This window comes from Rhinolophus ferrumequinum, chromosome 14 (assembly GCF_004115265.2).
Source record: "Rhinolophus ferrumequinum isolate MPI-CBG mRhiFer1 chromosome 14, mRhiFer1_v1.p, whole genome shotgun sequence".
Lineage (NCBI taxonomy): Eukaryota > Metazoa > Chordata > Mammalia > Chiroptera > Rhinolophidae > Rhinolophus > Rhinolophus ferrumequinum.
In genome coordinates, this window is record NC_046297.1 from 9,942,699 (window position 1) to 9,965,309 (window position 22,611).

The 22,611-nt window shown below is 41.1% G+C and overlaps 1 protein-coding gene across 2 annotated transcripts in view; it reads left to right on the plus strand.

Moving 5' to 3' along the window:
* Nucleotides 1–22,611, plus strand: part of TRPA1 (transient receptor potential cation channel subfamily A member 1) — a 47,063-nt gene that overhangs the window by 23,318 nt on the left and 1,134 nt on the right. The window contains exons 11-26 of one of the 2 annotated variants that reach the window (XM_033126388.1): nt 766–935; nt 1,022–1,186; nt 2,803–2,920; nt 3,855–4,021; nt 5,421–5,514; nt 8,393–8,452; nt 8,970–9,068; nt 11,537–11,607; nt 12,280–12,442; nt 13,206–13,295; nt 14,872–15,041; nt 16,629–16,758; nt 17,186–17,368; nt 20,078–20,146; nt 20,602–20,715; nt 22,132–22,229. In XM_033126388.1, coding sequence (XP_032982279.1) covers nt 766–935; nt 1,022–1,186; nt 2,803–2,920; nt 3,855–4,021; nt 5,421–5,514; nt 8,393–8,452; nt 8,970–9,068; nt 11,537–11,607; nt 12,280–12,442; nt 13,206–13,295; nt 14,872–15,041; nt 16,629–16,758; nt 17,186–17,368; nt 20,078–20,146; nt 20,602–20,715; nt 22,132–22,229 — 1,961 coding nt within the window. Of the gene's footprint in view, nt 1–765; nt 936–1,021; nt 1,187–2,802; nt 2,921–3,854; nt 4,022–5,420; nt 5,515–8,392; nt 8,453–8,969; nt 9,069–11,536; nt 11,608–12,279; nt 12,443–13,205; nt 13,296–14,871; nt 15,042–16,628; nt 16,759–17,185; nt 17,369–20,077; nt 20,147–20,601; nt 20,720–22,131; nt 22,230–22,611 lie in introns of both variants that reach the window. The other variant, XM_033126389.1, reaches the window with a different exon arrangement.

Sequence of the window (22,611 nt, forward strand, 5' to 3'; positions counted from 1 at the left end):
CAGCTTTGCTTCCCTCTTTGACCGTTATGAGTTGCCTGTGAATGGAAAAGCCAAGCACACGCATGGATGAGCAATACTCCATCATCCATTAAGAAAATTGCTCACCATTCTTGACTTGTTGACATGTTGAAAATTTTATCTCCATATTTATATCCGGCAAATAATATTTAATGAGTGACTATTAGGTGTTATCTGAAGTGCATCATATTTTTTATAATAAATAGATTTTAATATTGTCAATATCTTTAATCAAGAATCAAAAATGTATTTGAATATTTTAAACAAAAATAAAAATATGCTTATGGATAGGCTAAAGCTGCTCATTTGGCATTAATTTTTTATTTAATATTCAGACAAAAGATAAAGTAAACCTAATTTTAACACCTCATCCTTTTCACCTAACAGAACACATGAGTATCCAGCTCTTCATTGTTATTTGGGGGGAAAATAGCGAAGGGAGGGGTGTGGAGGCCACGTGGTCCTTAGTCAAATACATTAGGAAAACGCTAGGTGAAAGATGTTAAGTGCATTTCCCACTCTTACGGGTTCTCAGAGCCTTTACTATGGTAACGGATGTTATAGGGAGTCAGAGCACCATTGTCCATATTTATTTTACTTTAGAACCCTTCAGGTTACTTACATTTTTGCCCTCCAGGTAGACATATTGGCCCTTGTTGGAAAATACAATTCTGCAGACTAGTTAGGAAAACTCTATGATGAGCATGAGAGCAGCATTATACTTAGAATATTAATTTTTTCCCATAGATGCAACATATTAAAGAGCTGGTAATGGATGAAGACAATGATGGGTGTACCCCTCTCCATTACGCATGCAGACAGGGGGTCCCTGTCTCGGTAAATAACCTCCTTGACTTTAATGTGTCCATTCATTCCAAAAGCAAAGATAAAAAATCACCCCTACATTTTGCAGCCAGGTAAGGGTCAGTCTATGTGACAGATGAGCATGTCTGCTTTCTGCTTAATACTTGCTTTGAAAACTATGAAACCTCAATTTTTCAAGTTACGGGCGTATCAATACCTGCCAGAGGCTCCTGCAAGACATGAGTGACACGAGGCTTTTGAATGAAGGTGACCTTCATGGAATGACCCCTCTCCACCTGGCTGCAAAAAATGGCCACGACAAAGTGGTTCAGCTTCTCCTGAGAAGAGGTGCCTTGTTTCTCAGGTGAGGGTACATCACTGGAATATTTAGATATTCTTTTAAACTAGCCATTTTTCCAGGCTGTTTTTCTATTTAAGTTTTAATTACGGTATCTAACTTTCTATCTCACTAAGTACTTTTATCCATCTGATTCACTCCTCAAAACATACAACTTCTCAAATATTGAAAGAGAACTTAGTATTATTGCCAACTGACGAATGAAGACATGGAGATTAACAGAGCTGAAGACCTTGTTTAGGGTCACAGAAGAAGTGGCTTTATGCAGAGTAGCTCCCAGAAGCTCTGAAACATAGTTCCTCATGTTTTACTTCATCATGCTACCATCTTTTATATGCAGATACAAAACTGTGTGTGTATTTGTATGTGTGTGTACACGCACACACATACAAATACACACACGCCCCATACAAATACAGAGACTCTACTTTTCATTCAGTCTGACGAATGGTAGACCTAAAAAGCACCCTTTTAGGCTACAACATGAGATATCAAATATTCCTGAATTTCATTATACTTTAACACAAGGAGCAAAACCAAATTAAAATAATTAAGCGCAATAAAAAGGTAGCATAATTAAATGACATCTTTGTAAAAGGAAAATGAAAACCTAGAAAAGTTTTACAGAGATATGAGGCGCTACCTCCTAATTTCCCCCAGGTGAATGAGCAAAGAGCTAATTGGTCTAAGGTTCAAAACTGACACTTTGTTATCAGACACCGGTCCCAGCAATATCGTGACGCAGGTGGGAACAGCATGTTCTGCTCGGTTCCTTCCTGCTTCCAAGGGAGGACCTGCAGAGGAGACCCCAGTGGACCCAGCCAGAGACTTTTTGCTTAATTACATCTTAACTGAAATAGCGAGCTGGCTTTTGCACCCCAACACAGTTGCTCACTAGCACAGAAATTAAATTGTGTCAGGACCTCCCGCTTTGTTTTTCTATATCTAATTTGGGAAAATATCAAGACTTCATTGAAGGTAATCCTAAATTTCTGTAAGAAAGGACAAACATATTCCCAAAGGGATTAAGGAAGCATCTTTGAGAGCTCAAGGGGAAAGATCTCCTCAGACTCGAACTCGTAGAAGAATAAGTGACCCTAAGCTAAGTATCATATAGTCGTGTATTATGAAATGATATTATTTATTGTGGTTGTCGCGTTACTATCAGTAACCAGTGGCCATGAAGACTGATACCACCATCACGGAAATTTTTTGCTACGATGCTCAATGAAAGAATAAAACAAGATTTAAAATAGTATGTATAAGTCGATTACAGCCTTCAGAATCATAGGGATGACACAGACACGCTAACTCTAGTTTCACCCACCCCCAAGTGTTTGGTAATGTATTTATATACTGTTATATTTTCATCTGCTAAATTACAAAATATGTGTGAATCACACTGTAGGTAGATCACGTAAGCCCATTAGGCTTGAAATTAGGTCATTTGTTATAAATGTGTCCTAAATATTTAGTTGCTAGAACGCAGACATACATTTTTATTTTTTTATTATTTTTTTTTTTTGGTCACAAGACATACCTTTCCAATGGGTTGGCTGGCTGGCCCACATTTCATCGATCAAGTGAATGAATGCACACACCTTTTCTTCTCTCTTGAGCAGTGACCACAATGGCTGGACTGCTTTGCATCATGCTTCCTTGGGCGGGTACACTCAGACCATGAAGGTCATTCTTGACACGAATTTGAAGTGCGCAACAGATCAGCGTGACGAAGAAGGGGTAGGTATCATGTTCCTCATACCGACCCCAAATCCTGGCACAGAAGAAACTTCAGAAATTGCAAGCAAGCTGCCTTCTTAGCCACCCTCTTCCTTTCTTGCTCTGTGCATAGACTTTTATAGGGTTCTTACTATAATAGCAGACCCTTAGATAGAGTGAGGAAGGTGTGAAAGGAGAACAGAAGGAGGAGAACAGCCAGGGGGTGAGGGCATGTTGAGGACATGTCTTCCATCTGACAGGGACCAGTCCACATGCCTGTGTGGACTGACGAGAAAATGCCACCACTCCTTGGTGAGCCAAGAAAAACGGAGAGGGCAGGCATGAGTCTTCACAAAACTGAGTGTATTTGATGTGAAGTCCTTATTTTGCCATGATGGTCTTCCCCCTTTTTTGGAGGGTAACTATTGAAATGTAACGTCTTTCATGAAATATTGGGAATAGAAAACTGTCAGTCCTTTTTAAAATATCTTTATGTGGCAAAACTCAAGATTGGCTACCTTATAGCAAGCTCTGATTTTTAAAAATTTACAAGCCTGTGAAAACCCCAAATCTGGACACCACTGCTCTACTAAATGATAATTCTCCCAGAACTATTTTCTTCTGTGTTCATGCCAGCATCCTTACCTTGAAAGCGTGTCCTTGGTCCTTGTGGAATCATCTCACTACAAAAACAAAGAAAATGAACCCCTTGGGATTCACACATCCACACACAGATTCCCCCAGCCCTATCCTACCCACACGCCTGTCAGAACTATATGCTCATGATTTTGAAGTTTGATTCTGAACACCAGTTTTAAATTTTATGCATTTTGGCAGTAAATAGTTCGTTCTGTTCATACCTTCTTTTAAGCAGTTCGACAAACATAAGCAGTAAAATAGCCAAAGGACGACCAGCAACTGTCCCTGGGTTTTCGTGTTCTATTTTCTCCCACAGAACACTGCGCTTCACTTTGCTGCAACAGAGGGCCACGCCAAAGCTGTCGCCCTCCTTCTGAGCTACGACGCTGACATCGTCCTCAACAAGCAGCAGGCCTCCTTCCTGCACATGGCGGTTCATAATAAGAGGAAGGAGGTGGTTCTTACAGCCATCAGGAGCAAAAGGTACGCTGTGGTTCCTGTCCACTGTCATGGAGGGTCCTCGGGCACCAGGGATGATTCGCAACCTGGGAGGAAACGGAAAGAGAAAAAGGATAAGTTTCAGCGAATCAACATCTTTTACGTGTCAGGTGTTGACGTAAAATTTTTAATGAACTCTTGGGGCGACGGCAGATGTGCTGCATAGCCTCTCTGATCTTCAGTTGCTATTTCTAAATCCTGGGAGCATAGTCTGCCTTCGTGGCTGTCGTGTGAGACTCGGGGCTCAAGCATGTTTAGTGTCGAATCCCAGGGACATAGTCAAGCAAACGTCGCCCTGCCCTACCTGGACTTCCCTGATACTCTCTTGCCGACAGAAACCCCAGAACTGGATGTTGGTGAACACATTCTCCAGGTAAATCCGTGTTGTAACTAGTGCCATCTAATGGGATTTCCCTTAACACGTGATCCTTTGTGGTGGTGGCTTTTTGAATCAGCCTCCCAGGAGTTTTAATGATGAAGTTGGAGAGTCGTTTGTCCCTTTGTGTGCAAAAACTGTCCTATACGATCACGGATAGATATGTGCACGGGCCCAGTGTCACCCAGTAGTGGACACAGGTGAACCATCCCAGATTCAAGGCAGATCAAGCCCGTGTTTTTGAGCATGGGCAGTTTCAAGTTCGCCCTGCTGATCTTTGTTTTGAAACAGCAGTCAATGCCCCTGTGCAACCAGTTTTCTACTGATTACACAGATATTCTAGATGGATTTGACTGATTGGGTTAACAGAAAATTACTCTGGGTAGTTTTTAGAACTCGTCTCCTGTTACACAGAGAGGCTTGCGGCGGTAAATGGGCTCTTCTTTCCTTCCTGCTTGGTATCGTATCATCTCATTTAGTTCCTCCTTGGTATCGTATCATGTCATCCTGTCCAACTGGACGGCAAGGAAGAACGAGGCAGACCCTGCAATGTGCTGGTAGAGCTCATGCTTGTTAACGCACTTGACACATGTTATTTTGTAGTTTAAGTCAATACATGATGTATACACGGATTAAACGTTCCATATCACGTGCTACATACATACGTATGTGAATGTGAGTGTCTCCACCCAACATGAGCAGCTCATACAATTTCATGATTTCAGGAGGAATAAAAGGCAAAAGCCTACCTTCTTTAGAAGGCATTAGAGAAAGGGAACCGTGATGATACCAGCCATCCTAGAATTGGCCCCCCATTCACTTCCATTAACGGACAAGGACCCTGTTAACGAATTGATCGTAGTTCCAATATTGCTTTCCATCGGAACGCAATATTTTCAGGTTTCTCCTAAAGAATAATCTTGAATATCAACTGGCAGCTTTGTTGTTGTGGAGCACAAAAGGATTAAGACTTGTGTTTGTTTTTCTTTGTCTGTTTTTTTTTTACAGATGGGAAGAATGTATTAAGGTTTTTAATCATAATTCTCCAAGCAATAAATGTCCGATCATGGAAATGGTAGAATACCTCCCTGAATGCATGAAAGTAAGCTGTCCAAACAAAAATCCCTCTGGGTATATGCTTGGCATATAATATAATGTGAGGATTTATTGTAATCACAACCTAAATAATAATAATTTCCATTTGCAAAAATAAAGTTTCTAGTTTTCTATAGGATATGGGGGAAGTTAGCCTACAAGTATTGAAAAACGACCTACTTGGATTGAAGGAGCCTGTTAGTTGTTGTGTGAACTATGGGAAAAGATGGGCAACAGATTTTTTTTCTTCAAATAATCCAAGTCTAGAGCAGAGACTCCTAATGGTGGTTGCCGGACCAATAAATCTTCCAGATGTGCTTTTTAATGGAATGCATGTTATTGTTTCAAATTTGCACTAGTTGTTAACGTTTAAAGCCAGGATGCTCCCTTAAGGATGTGGATTATCTGGCTTCCTGTAAAAATCAGAAGATGTGGGCTACCTTCTCACAAGGCAGAAATTGCTGGGCGAGTAGCAGCTCCTTCCTTCAGATGAGCAAGCACCCGCCCATCTGGCACGCCCACCTCTTCCTTTTGTATACCAGCTCTAAAGCCTGGTATTAGTTGCCATGTATTGTCATTCTTGTGCAATTGCTTTCCTCGTAGTAGAGATTTTTCGATACATGCCTCTATCCAAAATGTGAAGATAAAAGCAGCCTACAGAGAGCCCATGTTTCAAGAAGAATGGGGAAGAGCTCTTAAAGCTGGCACAGTTCATTCGTTTACACTTCTTGCCTGGTCTCTGTGAGCCTCTGAATGTGTGATTCTCCGTGTGAGAGTAAACTCAGCACATGACCGGACATCCACTAGAGAAATGCCGACAAACTGTGGAGCATGTGAGAGCTAAAGGACGCAGATAAAAGACCGCCCGGGAAAGCTGAGATTTGAGGACTGGGGCAGACATCAAGAAAAGGGAATGACTTCAAATGTCAGTCATAGGGAAAAATGTATTCAAATACAGGATGAGGCAGTGAGACATAGTGACACTGAGAATCGAGGACCAGATTTGGAGCCTGGTGGCCCTGGGACTTAGTCCTGACTCTGCCCCTTGCTCTGCTGCTTTTTTGACTTCTCTGAGCTTCATTTTCTATTTTTGTTATCTCTACAGCAGTGATGCTGATACTGACATTGCAAAGTGATTACAAAAGTTAGAGGTCAAATATATAGCATTTAGACGAGTGCTTGGCCCATGTTACACATCCTACTATTTTTATGCTGCGTATGTGGTTATTAGTACTATGCCACAAGTAAAACTGTTTTTATTTACTCAACAGGCACGTAGTATGTGCTAAGTGCTTCATGTGTATTTTTCTCTTTGTAATCTCTAATGGTGTTGGAGCAGGTCCAGTGCATCGATTAGCATTTTAGGCGCATGCATTTCATCAGAGAGCACATAAATACTCGGGAAAGAAAATGGCCTCAGACTTTCTTGCTCACTAATTCCAGTTGTTCCCATCTGTCTGAATGAAGAATCAGAGAGACAGACAGATTTATAAACAACGATGTTTCCTGCAGCATTATTATTAGTAAAAAGTGTATGTTAAAAATACCCACATACGGAAAATATAGAAAAGAAGTGAAAAAGATATACCAACATGTTAATAAAGACGATCACAGGTTATAGGATTGTGGTTGGGTTTTCTTCTCTTTTTTATGCTACCATATAATTTCTAGTTAGTTTTCTGTAATGAGTTTGTATTTTAGTATTGTGAAAAAATTTTAAAAACAGGGTAACTTCATTTAGCCTCACTTCACACATTTGAGTAATTTAGACACCCGCGCCCCCTGTACCTTCCTCCCCGCGCCACACACACACCCCATCCTTTATTTGCCTATGCTGATTAGTCCAAAGCTCTCGAACTTGAACAACCAGACCTGTCTCTCCTTGCACAGAACTACTGACGAGTTTTGCCTTTCTTTTCACGATACCTATAACGTCACCAGCTACCTCGTCACCAAAAGAGACTTCCCTGAAGTTTTTAAGGCCCTCTGGTGTTGAGTCCAGCCAGGCCAGCAGTGCCCTCCAGTGGGGCCCGGCTCCCTGATTCTCCCCTTCAGGGTACTGTCCAACCTTTCACCCTTTCATCCTTCATGTGGGATTGACCAGATGCCCCAGGAACTCTGGGCGTCATCTGCGGCCTTGTGTCCAGATGAGCAGCCTGACTGGGCAATATTTCTTTCTTGGGATCATGAATTTGGACCACCTTTCTAGGTGCCGTCACACAGATTTGGGGTGACAAATTGCATAGACAGGGACTCCACAAGAACATTTGTCCCCACACATCCTCGGGTGGCTCTAAGGACCCTTCATTGTTTTCGCCCTTTGTTCGGCTTCTGGAGGACCTTTATTTAGTATTTCTCCTTGTAATACCTCTCTCCCACCATCCTGTGCACACGGCTCTGGTGCATCCTTTGTCAGCGCTGCTCAGCAAGAGAGGTACAGATGCAAACACAGTACTTACTCCAGGCTCAAGCATGCACAGTGCACCTTGGCCAAAGGAAGACCCCAGAGCTCAGCTGCAAGCTGATTAGGGTGAGATGCTGAGTGAAGGAGTCCTTACTTATCTGGATATGCTCTAGAAGCCCAGCAAGACATCAAATCTTAGGCAAAACTAACGCAATATTTCTTACTCAAATTTTAGTAAACACAATTCCCTTCTCAAGCATACGGTATTTTTCAGAATCACTTAATATTTCTGAGGCATGCAGGGGTAATTGTAACATTTTATTTTTTTAAACTTTGCTACTGAATGACATGGATTATAGTTTACCTTTGAGGTACCAGAAGCAAAGGAAGGGGCGAGCTCGGGTGTTCTTTTGGACATAGGGTCAAATCCTGTCTCCTTCCTAGTCACCTGCCTAATTTAGCCATTTTTCCTCTCCCAAAGGTTCTTTTAGATTTTTGCATGATGCCTTCCACAGAAGAAAAGTCCTGCCAAGACTACCACGTAAGTTTATTTTACCATAATAATTTGAAGTTTATTTTAATACTTTAAAGAACATTAAAAAGGTAGAGTTCCACAATCTCAAAAAATGGTAATTATTGTCTTCATTTGCTGTATTATTATATTATCTACTTATGAGAATTTCGCCCTTAGATACTCAGTTTCCCCCAATATTGTAATCGTTCTTAAAAGCATAATTTAGGGTTGTTTATAGTCTTTCTATTTTCTTGGATAGTACTGCCTGAAGATAAAGTTCTAAAAGGTCTAAGTGATCTTTTGAGAATTCATCTTTTCCCATGACTATGAGTTAAAAATCAATCGAATAATAGCTTTTTGGGATATTTATTTTTGAAACAAAGATGCAATAACTCATTTTACTTTTCTTCATAGGACATGACTCAACTTTATTTGAGTCATTTAATTTTCAGCAGAATTGTAGGCTTGTGTATGTGACTTGTCAAGAACACGTTTGGGGTCTACCCTAGACTGTAATTTAAAAATATATATATATCTCCTACAGATCGAGTATAATTTCATATATCTTCAGGAGCCATTAGAATACACCAGAAAAACGTCTGCAGAGGATGTGGTTACATATGAGCCTCTCACAACCCTCAATGTAAGTCCAGTGTTTTCATTATCCAGGTAGTTTCCACATGGTTCTGTAATGTTTTGGTACAACAATTCCGGAAGGGGCCTGGAAAGAATTCCAGAGTCATAGTTTTATGTCTGTCTGCCATGTGGCCCAACCCTTTATTTTTTAGTAAAGAAAGCAATCATTTTCTACAATTGCTATAATTTGGTCCCCTTAAAGTTCCACACTCTGTATCTAGGGTCCTAATGGTCATGTTAAACCTGCCCCAACCCAGAATCCAGTAAACCATGGACAACCCAGGCCGTCCACCTAAATATAGACATATGTTTCCAAAAGTTTCCTCCAGTGCATGCCAGAGGAAAATGCAGGGGTTGACATTCATAGCTTCCAAGTTCAGCCAACCACTGGGCTCTCTATAGTGAACTCTGACCTTTCAGAAGCTCTTAGATCCTTCTGGAAGAGTAAACCCAATCTGAGAAGAGGCACTAAAGGCACAGTATGGACCCAAATATCCCAAACCAGTTCTTATTCCAGAGTGCTTTTACAGGTCTAGTGGATGAGGCACTAAAGCCATGCAAATGATCTAGTTCAGTCTTAACCAGGGGTCTCCTCGAACTCAAATAACTGTGGAAGAAACAGGTAAGATGAGTGGGCTCCTCATCTAAAAGGACATTGGTTACTAGTTTCAACAAATTGTTGCCACGTGGGAATGGCAGCCCAGACTTGCATAAATATTGACAACAAATAAAGTTGTGGACGTGCAAAAGAAAACATAGTTGAGTGTTGGATTTGTAAATTGTGGTCTAGGATCTAATATGAGAACCATGAGCCACATGTGACGAATTAACATTAAATAAAATTAAAAATTCATGTATCCATTTGCAGTAGCTGCATTTCTAGAACTCAGGAGCCTACGTGTTCTGTGGTTCTCATATTCAACAGCAGAAATACAGGACCTTTCCATCATTTCAGAGAGTTCCATTGGACACTGCTGGTGTACCCCAACTAAGAATCTTCATTTCCCTATGTGCAGGCCTTTGGTACAGACCATGGTAGTGACCATCGCCTAAAGTGAAATGTGGAAGGCTTACTGAGTACTTGGAGGGTGAAGGAAGCAGAGTCATGTGGATTTCATGCCCATATGGCTGGTGATGGCAAGTGACTCTCACACTTGCTCTCTGCTGAAGCATATTATGTTTTGCAGTTGTTATTATGGCTGAGAAGATACCCAAGTGACTTAAAAGTAATTATATTACAGTTATACTTAGAGAATGTTGGTGTATGTGGGGTTTTTCTTCATTACAATTTAAAGAACAGGCAATACTTCTATATCAGAAAGATTGTCTCGACCACCATAATGAGAATAAGAGGAAATAAAATCTTTGTAGCTTTAAAATGAAACAGACTCTGTAGAATATAAACACAGTATACTTTCTATAAAACATGCTCACCTGAAGAAATACACCAGCTCAGTGGGTGACATATCAGCAGATGACTGAGTCGTGCCTTAATAACCTAACAGTCTTGCCTTAGTTCTGAGAGAGCTGAGTGGGGATCTGCTGGAGGGATAGCTTGTGTGGTATAGAAAATCACTGTGCACAAAAGTCTGAAAGTCCAGATGGACTTGTCTGCACTTAGATCCAGGATGGACAGAAACCAGTTCCATGGACAGCCCCCTGGGAAGTTAGAACACTAGACCTATGTCCCATCCTCTTTCCCTTCTCAGGGAGAAGCCAGGAGTTGGGCGTTTTCTCTTGGTCTCACTGCTCTATGCTGGGGACGGGCTGTGGGGAGTAAATGCCGTGAATTTCCCTACTATCTTTGATTTGGTTCTTGGCTATAGGCTCACCTGGGCTGCAGGAACCTCTCAACTGGTTTCTGGATTTCTCACAAAGTCGGTTGGTCCACATATTGTTACTAAGGTGATGTCTCCTGTCCCCTTGGGTGAAGGAGGGTCTGGAACTTCCCATTCCGCCATCTTGCTGACATGACTTCCTCTGTGTAGTTCTTGAATAATTAAAAATTAATTTTGAAATAGATACGATTAGTTCCTAACGACTCATGAAAACTTATAATCTACAGGCTAATGTAACTACTATCATGTGTACTTTACTATTTAATGTCCTTCTAGAAAGATAAGCCTGAGTGTCTTCGAGGAAGGACCAAGGGTGTAGCTCTCACTCGTTTATCTGTAATGTCCTTTCCAGTTGTAACAGAAGGAATGAAAAGCTTCTGCTAGCTCAACTAGTGAGAAACTGAAAGAGACAACCTAAATAAAATACTTGCCTCTGTATAAAATGGTTCTCTCTAGCTTGTGTGTTTTTAGAAAATATATCCTTGATGGATTTTTTGGGTTTTCAAATTTTTTTAAATAAACACTTTTTACTTTCATAATATCAAAGAAAATTATAAAACCAGCAAACAAAAATCTTAAGTTTATATTCAGTAGTTTCATATGATTGTATTTTTCTTGATCCGTCCTTATTTCTCAGGCAATGGTACAACACAACCGCATAGAGCTTCTCAACCATCCTGTGTGTAAAGAATATTTACTTATGAAATGGTGAGCATTAAGTATTTTTTTTAAAAGATACCTCCATTAAATTTATTAAAAGTCTTCTATGGGGTGGCCGGTTAGCTCAGGGGTTAGAGAATGGTGCTAATAACACCAAGGTTGCCGGTTCAATCCCCCCATAAGCCACTGTGAGCTGCACCAGCCTTAAAAAAATAAAAGTCTTCTACATAATTATGTTTTAATGATATTTCAGTGTTTTAGATTTGATTATTTTAATGTTTTACACTTTGAAAAAGAAATGTGTTGAAGGCAAATTTTAGTATTAAAAATACTGGTATTATTTTTGACATTAAATGAAATATTGGGGGAGAGGGGGAAAGCACTCTATAGGACAGTGAGAAGCATCCCTGTAGTTTACAGTGAAGAGAGAGGTGTGTTCCCGGGAGGACCAATCAATCAATTTGAAGTCAGAAGATACGAGCTCATGTCTCTGCTCTTCCATTAATAAGAGAGATTTTAAGTAAGTCACGATTTACTAGGAAGTTGAGATTCCTGTTTTGAAAATGAAAAAGGTGAATTTGAAGATCTTGGTTCTAAAATTCAGTGGATTTATCGGATAGATTTCTGAGCGAGATCATAACTACTTTTTCTACAGAAATATTTAAATGAAATATTTTTTGTTGAAATCACTCAACTTTGGTTTACTTATTTTTTTGTTAGGTTAGCTTATGGGTTTAGAGCCCATCTTCTGAACCTAGGATCGTACTGTCTTGGTCTCCTCCCTATGACCTTTCTTGTTATCAATATAAAGCCAGGGATGGCTTTCAACTCAACTGGAATCATCAATGAAACTAGCGATCATTCAGAAATACTAGACACCAAGGTATTGTCCACATTTCAATTTTTTAAAATAAAGCATTATCAAAAGTATGTTTTTCCCCCCTTAGGAATACTAACCCCATACTAAATCTGAAATACCAGGATTTTGATTATAAATAGCCTACAGAATTCATATATAGTAGCAATTTCTCCAAAAATCCTTTGTTGAATGAGGGGGGAGATAAATAAATAGATCAATAAATGAGTTTGTAAATAAATTTAGCAGGAATTGACATGTATGAGATGCTAGCTTGAATGCTGAAGGATAAAGTGGATTTGTGGCTGCCAGGGACTGTGGGAGAGCGGGTGATGCTTAGTGGTACAGGGGTCCGTTTGGGGTAATGAAGAAGTTATGGAACTGATGGTGGTGACGGTTGCCTAACATTGTGAATGAACTCAATGCCACAGAATTGTACATTTTAAAATGTACACGTAAAATGTAAAACTTTTAAAATGGTAAATTGTGTATTACATGTATTTTACCACAGTAAAACAGTTTTTTAGATAAGTCTATGGATTCATTTACCTTTAGAATTCATTCTGCGATTTTTGAGCCTCTCTTCATGAGGACATTATGAAATGACTATGTGTTGTCTTCATATTAGCACCATAGTAATTTTCTGCTGAAAGTAAATCTGGGCAGTACATAGAAATGAAGCAAAAGGAAAACAAAATGTTTAATTGTGGAAATTATAAAGCAGTTACAATGCTGTTTTAATGTATGTTCTCATAACTGTTTATCTTATACTTTTTTTTGTTTGTTTCAGAATTCCTATCCTATAAAAGTTTGTATGATTTTAGTTTTTTTATCAAGTTTATTTGGATATTGCAAAGAAATGATCCAAATTTTCCAACAGGTACACAATACATTTTATATCTCTGAAGTTGTAAAAATTTTAATACGCAGAACATAAATTGCTAAACTATTATTGAAACGATATATGTCAGAATAAAAATCACATACTTTGACAAATGCATAGATTGGAAATACCAAGCATAAACTTTTTAAAATGTAGAATTCACATGATTTTAGGTGTGCTCCCTGCGCTAGCTGGTCTATTTGAAGTATCTAAAGCAGAGATGCTGCCATTTTACTAGGCCATACAGGTCTGCCTTGTTACAAATGAACTTAAGAATGACTTTTCTGTGTTTTCTCTGATATTGGTTTAATATTTTGCTAACAGAATAATTAGATTTTGAATTTGATCATTTAGAATGTAACTGTTTATAGAATTGTACACTTGAAACCTGTGTTTAATAATTTTATTAACCAATATCACCCCCAATAAATTTGATAAAATTAATAAAAAAAAAGAGAGAGCTTACTTGGCCCAAGACTCCATTTCAAATGGGTCTTTCTTTGAATTCCTTTCCTAACAGGGATACTTTTCTTTACTGGATAAAATTTCAAGTTATAATACAATTTGGGAACTTTTTATAACATAATTTTTACTTTATACTCTACTGTTTTAAATGGGTGAACTGAGTTCAGATCAGACCCAAGAATTATGTAAATTACCTGCACGTCCTTGCTCTCGTTGATAAATGGCATGACTCTTTTATTTCTGAGTCTTATTTTTCATTTTGGGGGTATGGTTTTTGTGAATTTGGGGGTATTTTTGGTTATTTTTGAATAATATATATACCTTTTATACACTCCCTCATTTTCAGTGAAAATCGACTTTGTTACGTAGTATGAGCACCTGAGTGTTTGCCCGATGTAATCGTGCTGTGCATTTGTTTCATATACACAGTGCAAGTACTTTTATATATATATACTTTCAGGTAATTGTCACAATTCTGAGTTAGACTCTGTCGGCCCATTGTACGTTAAATGGTTTAGGACATATTATTTAATCTCTCTTACCATTATTTTCATTTCTAAACATGAGAATTACGGATTGTGAACTGTAAAATTATATGATTTCGCTGTCAGATCTGGTCTCCCCATTTTCTAATGGATAGTTAAATGGTCTCCTTTACATGACATCTTTATGAATAGGAAATGACACCTCACTATTATGGTAATTGAGTCTGAGCACAGGTCTCAGCCCTCTTCAGAAGCAGCTTTAGTTCCTTTGTATGCTGAGAAATCCATATGCATGTCCACATACAGGCAGAAAGCAATGACTTACTTGCAGGCCCCCTGGAGCTCCCTTGAGATGGAGTGGACTCTACAGGAAAACCCAGAAACTCAGAATTTACTGAGGCATCAGACTCTCAAAGTGACAGGTCAAGAGAAGAGGCTGGGCCACCTCCAACAATGATACATACCCAGGGCTCTGAGTTCAGTCCGGGATGGCAAGGGCTGGCTCCTTGGTCTTAAACATCTCCCCAGCTGCCACACCAGAAAAATACTGTTACTAGTTATGTACGTATAAGTAAGAGTCCTGGTCTCTACACGTAGTAATTCTTCATTCTTTTCAACCCCAGAAAAGGAATTACTTTTTGGATCACAGCAATGGAATTGAATGGATTATCTACACAGCGAGCATCATTTTCGTGTCCCCCTTGTTCGTGGGTATACCAGCTCACGTGCAGTGGCAGTGTGGGGCGATTGCCATTTACTTGTACTGGATGAACTTCTTATTTTATCTTCAGAGGTAAAACCATCTGGGATGAATTCTGCATCCTATAGGCATGTTTAATCTCAAAAGAAGACTATAACTACCATAAACATACAACTGGCTTATTCCTTTTCCAATTGTTTTAGACCGAGAAGATATCTTTTATATACCATTAAGGAAAAGGGGAGGGAGGTTTGGAGTTAAGAGTGTAGACCAGGGTTTCTCTCCACCTTGGCGCTACTGAAATTTGGGGCCAGATACTTCTTTGTTGTGGGGGTGGGGTCTGCCCTGTGCACTGTAGAACATTTAGCAGCATCCCTGGCCTCTGCCCACTGGGTGCCAGTAGCAACCATCCCTCACCCAGGTGACAAAAAATGTCTCCAGAAAATTGCCAACTATCCTCTGGGTGGCAAAATCACCCTGGGACAAGAACCACAGGTTTTTGACAAATCTACATTAAATGGGGGGAGTAAACAGGTATAAAAGTATCGGCTAATCTTGTTTTGCCTGGTATTATTTAGTAAGCATTTACTTTAAATTACAACCAACAAAATGAACTGGTAGGTATGGGGAGTAATAGTGACAGAAGAGAAGAAGAAAGCCCAACGGATTCTAGAGGGGGAAGAAAGAGCTCAGCTCCCCTCCCTCCCACAGTTGTTGAGCTGAATAAGTTATTTCCCATAATCTTTATAATAACAAGAGAGAAACGTGATTACTCACAGTGTGTAAAAAAAGAAGCTGAAGCACTGAGGTAAGGAACTTGGCCAAGGTCTCAGCTAGTAGGTCAGATGGAGGTATTTGACCAGGGTCTCTCCGACCTCAGCGACATGCCTTTCCCACTGTACAGTCTGCATTGCTGGATCGTGAGCTCAGTGAACCCCCCTCCTGGAAAGGACCTGAGAGGGTGGCAAGGACAGTGGCCTTGGAGTCAAGAGGCTTCCAGGTAGATGCAGGCAGTGACACTGCTTGGCTTTGTTTTCTTCAGTGACCTTAGCCCACTGCTGGGTGTCTCTGGGAACTTAGTTCCTAAGACCTCAGAAGTCCCTTTCAGCTTTAAAGTCGTGTGACTCCCCTTTTACGGCAGTGTCTTTACGGAAGGAAAAGTACAAGGTCACGGCCAGATGACACCCATCCTCTACCCAAACCTTTCACAGTGCAGGTGGCTGGGGGAGAAAAAGGAAAGCTCGGGAAGCTGGGAGGATGGCGAATGTGCACCCTGGATGTGCCCTGGGGCAGGGGCCTTGGGGTGTCTGAGCTCACTCCCCACCAAAGGCCACACAGCTCATCTCTAGGCCCCTGTCAAGCACATGGCAGCGTTCTCTGATCCCGGGAAGCTCTGATTTCTCTCTTCTACTCAGGTTGAAGGAATGTCCAGTGGTCAAGGCGTAAAACAATTAAACATGAACAAGAAGGGAAAAAAAGAAGAAGAAACAAAGCAGGCTGCTAAACAGCTTTGACATCAGACTCAACAAGGGAGTCTCATGTCTCCCTTTTAAAAGCAACTGGCCTCAGTGAGCTGATCTGTGAAGACTCGTGCCTAGTGCCTGAGAAATACTGACACTGAACGAAATACACTTGGACCAGAAAAGTGAATAAATATTTTCCTTTTTCAAATTTCCCTAGATTTGAAAACTGTGGCATTTTCATCGTTATGTTGGAGGTCATTATGAAGACTCTGTTGAGATCTACCGTCGTGTTTATCTTTCTGCTTTTGGCTTTCGGACTCAGCTTTTACGTCCTCCTGAGTATACAGGTGAGGCAGCTGTGGCACTGGTTGCTTTTGTTGCTGTGACTACCGGGGAACATACATTTATACTTAAATCTTAGTGGTGTAGAAAATTAGTAATAACACAACCACATTTGAACACGTTCATTTTACCTGACGTATTAACATTCAAACGATTCTTACAGCAGGAAACAGTAGAATCCTACTAAGCGACTTTTTCCGTGGTCAGAAACTTTATGTATAGTGCATGGTGATTTGTGATATGTGTAGAAAAGATCTTTTTTATGACTGTGCCACCAGTTTACTAGTAGCTCTTATCACTGTATTTTAGTAGCGATAGTGCTATGACTTTAAAAAATATTTGTACTATGATTTTTATCATTTTACTCTCCAGGAAACATTTTCCCATTGTATGCACTTTGCACGTCATTTTTGCCTGCCTGTCTTTCCTCAGGATGCTTTCAGCTCTCCGGTGCTTTCTATCATCCAGACCTTCAGCATGATGCTGGGAGATATTAATTATCGTGATGCCTTCCTAGAACCCTTTTTGAGAAATGAACTGGCATACCCAATTCTGTCCTTTGCACAACTTATTATCTTCACCATGTTTGTCCCAATTGTCCTCATGAATTTACTGGTAAGTAATTTATCCTCGCATTTCCTGTTGGTTGATCAGTTGAGGCATTTAATTACGATAATTTGCCTCAGCCTTCTTAATCTCCCTCCACGAAGGGCAAAGGGACACCTAGAAAATTCATTCGGTCAACATTCATTGAGTGCCTGGGGAGCGCCGGGTACAGCGTGGGGCCTGGAGGATGCAAAGATGCGTTCCCTTGGCAAATCCATGGGGGGAGGGGGATTGTCACCGTGTGAGGGACATAAATGATAAATGTCTAACTGGGACACTGTTTTGTGCACCTGGAACTAATTTAAAAAATGTTAAAAAAAAACAAAACTATTTTTTTTAAAAAAAAAAACCTTTTTTTTTTTTTTAAAAAAAAACCTAAAAAACCTATTAAAAAAAAAAAAAAAAAAGGAATCTTCTAAATGCCAGACCCTGACCCAGGTCCTGGGAACAAAACAGTGGTGAACAAAACAGATCGACACCCAGTCCTCACATGAGTATCCACTAGTCACGAAGTTAAGCAGCAAACAAATAAACGTGCAGCACGATGTCTTGGGGTTGATACATACTACGAAGAATTACGAAAGCAGAATAAAGAAGGAGAGATGAGTAGTGCGTGCTGCTTTGGGGTGTCAAGAGGGAGGTCAAAGATTAGGCAGACACTTGCACGGAGTGAAGGAGTGAGAGCTCATCTCTACTCCTGAGTTTCTCATGGAGCAGAGATTTAAGTGGGGAAGAGCCTCTGGTGCAGGTGCCACCTCTTGACCAACGGCTGACCACCCTCAGCAGACATGAGCACGCCCTTCCACCGAGAACTTGCTCCCGCCATGGGCAGCTCCGGTCCATGGAGAGCCCTAGCTGGCATCACAGGGCATGCCTTCTCCTTATTCATTGATTCGTACATGCACATGCTCAATATACTTTCTCTGAGTCTGACTATGGAAGATAGTCTGCATGCACCCACCCTCTTTTTCCTCAGTTCTTCCAATAAGCGTTTGCCTCTTACACCCATTTCCCCATGGCTTGCGCCTTCATGGTTTCCCATCCACCCTGCTGCAGAGACAGAAGTCTCTCCATCTTATCTCACTTCTCGGTCTCATCCCTCCTGCAAATTGTCACCACAGTGATATTCTGATAATGAAAAGCTGGGCCCGTCAGTGGCCCTTTCAGGTTTTTTTCCGATGACGCTTCCAAAGCTTCAGTCGGTCTAAACCCACAAGCACAGCACGCAAGGGTCCTTGTGATCTGGAACTCACCCAGATCTTATGCAGCTGCTCATTGTCCGCAGGACTTACCCAAATACTATGCCCATTCTCGGTGTGTCAGGCCTCCCTTCCTGCCTCCCGGGCTCTGCTCTCCCTTTTCCTGGGAAGCCGCCCATCTTTCTAAGCTTTCAGCATTCAGCTCCAGCGTCATCTCTCCTGGACAGACTTTCCTAATCAGTTTCCCCACCCCAGTCACCCTAGTCTGAATCCGGTGTCCCTTCTTTGCATGATCCTGGTTTTGAGGACACAAATCAGAGAAAGATAATAATAAAGCCTACTTCCTAGGTTATTGTGAGGATGAAATGAGCTAAGACAAAGCACTTCAAACACTATATACAGTCAATAAATGATGGCTGCTATTAAATAGTAATAGTATTTGATTGATATTATTAACTTATATTATTGACAAATTATAATTAGACTCACAAGCGCAGATGACTCACAAGCTATAAGTCTGTGACTCACAGGCTCAGATGTCTTCAGAGCCCCGGGCAAGTATCTGATGTATGAAGCACAGTTACAAGACCGTGGGCTTTGATGGGGGCTGATCTAGAGAGAAGGCCTGTCTCAAGGCTTGCAGATTAAGAAGCAAAAACACATTATCCTTCCAAAAACCTACTTGCTGACTCTATATGGTTCTCAGTGCTAGTTAGTTTGCACACCCTAGAATATACTCTCTCACTGTTCATTCATTCAGCAGCCCTTCTGTGTGCCTACTATGTGCCCTGTACTGTTCTCAGCCCTGGGTATATGGTGGTGACCTGGACGGATAGAGTCCTTCTCTCGTGCAGCTTACTTGGCTTTGAGCTCCTTGACAGCTGGGACTGGCTTTTCCTCTTGGGCTGCAGCAAGCAGGGGGCTGGTTCGGCACAGACAGGTACTGAGTGTCTAACAAATAATGAAAGAGTGAGTGAATGTGAGCTGATTCCATTTGGATTGAGGAGAACTGAGCTGACACCTTCCCCTCTCCTAATTCTATCGAGCCATGGATTTCTAGACTTTTTTTTTTCCAACCAGAGCCTTACCCACCTCTAAAAAGTGTGCCTTTTCCTGCTACACATATGTAAGATATTAATTCCTACATCTCCCAGATGTTCAACCCGTGGAGTTCTCAACCACACTGCAGGGTCTACCAACTGCATTTGATGTCCCATCACCCCGTCCTCTCCAAAAAGAACAAATTTTTACTTTAAATTACAATGAATTTCAGATTAATTGGTATGTCTTAACTTTTCACGATAACACTTAAGATTACCTTAATGGCACCAAGGCGGCCATCATTGTTACAAAGGTACCTGGGCTTTGCAGTTTTCTGTAAGGCGTTTCCACAGAAAAAAGTGTTTCGAGGCCCTACGTGTACATTCCATACCTGCTCTCCCATCACAGCCAGAGAGAACTCACGTGCATCTTTAGGGCAGCCATGAAACCAGTGATTCAACGCTGTGTTGTCCTTCAGATCGGCTTGGCAGTTGGGGACATTGCAGAGGTGCAGAAGCACGCACTGTTGAAGAGGATTGCTATGCAGGTAAGTCCCGTTTCCTTAAAACTGATGGAAAGGAGCACCTTCCTCATTATTCGCAGATGAGAGCGCTGGTGTCTGAGAACGGCTGTTGAACATGGGCGCTCTCTCAGGGCTAAGCGCTTCTGTGCTTGCTGCAGTCAGAGAAGCAAACATGACCAACGTTTCCTACAACCATCTCAGCAGAGTAATTGAGCAATTGAGCAAGAGGCCTGAGCCTCTTTTCATGTTACCATGTGGCCGGCCAGGTAGCCAGCCCGTCTTGTCAGTAGATGAGCTGAGAGGGAGGGATGAAGACCAGGAACTAGGGGCGAAGGAACCTGGCAGCCTGGCTGCTCGTGCGAAAATCAGGACACAGGAGTAGGTTTCCAGCTGGTGGTACTGACAATTGCTTCTGTGCCATGTAAGAATTCCAGATGCTAACTAATGATTCCTATCTGTAAATCCAAAATGCATGTTAGGTGGAACTTCACACCAACTTAGAGAAGAAGCTGCCACTCTGGTTTCTACGCAAAGTGGATCAGAAATCCATCATCGTGTATCCCAACAGACGCAGATACAGGAGAGGGTTATTAGTAAGTACGTGTAAGAAATACGGACATAAATAAGGTGACACTGCTTGGCGTTCATTCACCGCATTATCCCTGGATGCCCTTTTATAGACTCTGAGTTGCTCTGCCTGTTGGAAACAAATAATCGTGCTTTAAAAATAAAGTGCATGATCAACTCAGGCTGTGAAAGTGATGGGAAGTGCAAAGCGAGGCCTTTGTCTTCTCCTACATGGGTCATCCTCAGCTCTAGTGTTAAATTTGTACCAGGTTCCCGTGAGAGCAGAAGGGTGGGTAGACCAGCTGGACCATTTTTAAGCATTGTGTTTACAGGGCAGGTACACCTGTGTTTCCTAATCACATGTCATTTACATACATATTCAGATGTATGTGAGTGTCCTTTCATATGCAGAACAAACATGAACATATTCACACTCACACACACACACACACACACACACACATAGAAAACACACAAAGACTAAGCCAAGCCATTGCATTATAATGGGAAAGCCAATCTGTGTATCAGCCTAGGCTTTAATTTGACTCTACACTCTCTCCCTATCTGATTTCACTCATATCCATGGTTACGGTTACCATCCCAACACAGAAACTCAGCAATTGATTTCTCTGGCCTAGAGCTCTGAGTTCCAGGCCCTTGTCTGTTTGCCACCTTCACTGGTGTGTCTCAAAGTTTCCTCAAATTCAGCTTGTTCGAAATAAGCTCATGATCTTCCCTCCTCCCTTGTGTCAACCCCTCCCGACATCCCCCACAGGGCAAGAGGGAAAAAGCCCCATCCTTCTCCACAGTTAACGGCAGGCACAGCATTCACTTGCCCGTGCAGGCTGTCAGGCGTGGCATCACCCCACCCTTTCCTTTCCCTTCAGCTCCAGTCAGTCCCAAGTTCGTCTTCTCTTGCCCAGACTCCTAGGATTCCCTCATTCCTGGTCATTTTGCATCTGCCCTGGATCCTCTCCAGTCCACCAATGGTTTAAAGATGCAGAATTTAAGAAATACATTAAAATAGCATTTCAGAAATGTCCCCATGTATAATTCAGTTGTGTTGGTTAATGGTGCAGAACAGTTTTAGGGAAATACCAACTAATCCTGTATGAAATACCACCACTTACGATGGACATTTTCGTGAGAGAATATTAAATGCCGTGGTTAAAACTTTTCCTAAACAATCCTCCACTCCAGTGCCCTCCTCCTATATTATTTATACATCTTGTGCTTTCCTCTATGGTAATATGTGTGATTTCGTTATATAGCTCTTTCCATGTCTGTTTCTCTCACCAGGCCGTGAGCTACACGAGGGCTGTGTCTTAAAATATTTGTGCGAGTCTGCCTGGCTCAGTCACTGAACTATATATAGCATGTGTTCAAGAAATACTTCCTGAACTGAGGTTAACTTGAGTAACTGTTCCTCTTTTATCCCATAGAGTATATTTTATTATATCTTTTGCACCCAAGAAGCAAGGCAAGAAATACCAAATGTCGATACATCTTTAGAGGTAGAAATATTGAAGCAGAAATACCGGTATGTATTTTTTTCTTTGTATCTATATGTGGGAAACTTAAAACTCTTCAACAATGATGCATCGTATAAGGTTATACTGTATATTTGCGTTATTTATCTCATGGTTCAAGGCGTGCTGTAACTGACTGATGTGGCTCAGAGGCTGAGAATCATGAGAGAATTTTTCAGACCCAATAACAAAAATTTGCTGTTTGCCAATCAGTACTTTAAGCTGCATTTCTCATGAGCCAGGTGAATTCACACATCAAAGCCCTGAAAGTTTTTGAGGATCCCCAGAGAAGCTATGCAGTATACAGTGGGTGAGAGTGAGGTCTTTTGGGCTTATTTACCTGAGTTCAGGGCAAATACTCAACTATTTGCTAATGGTATGACCACTTAACCT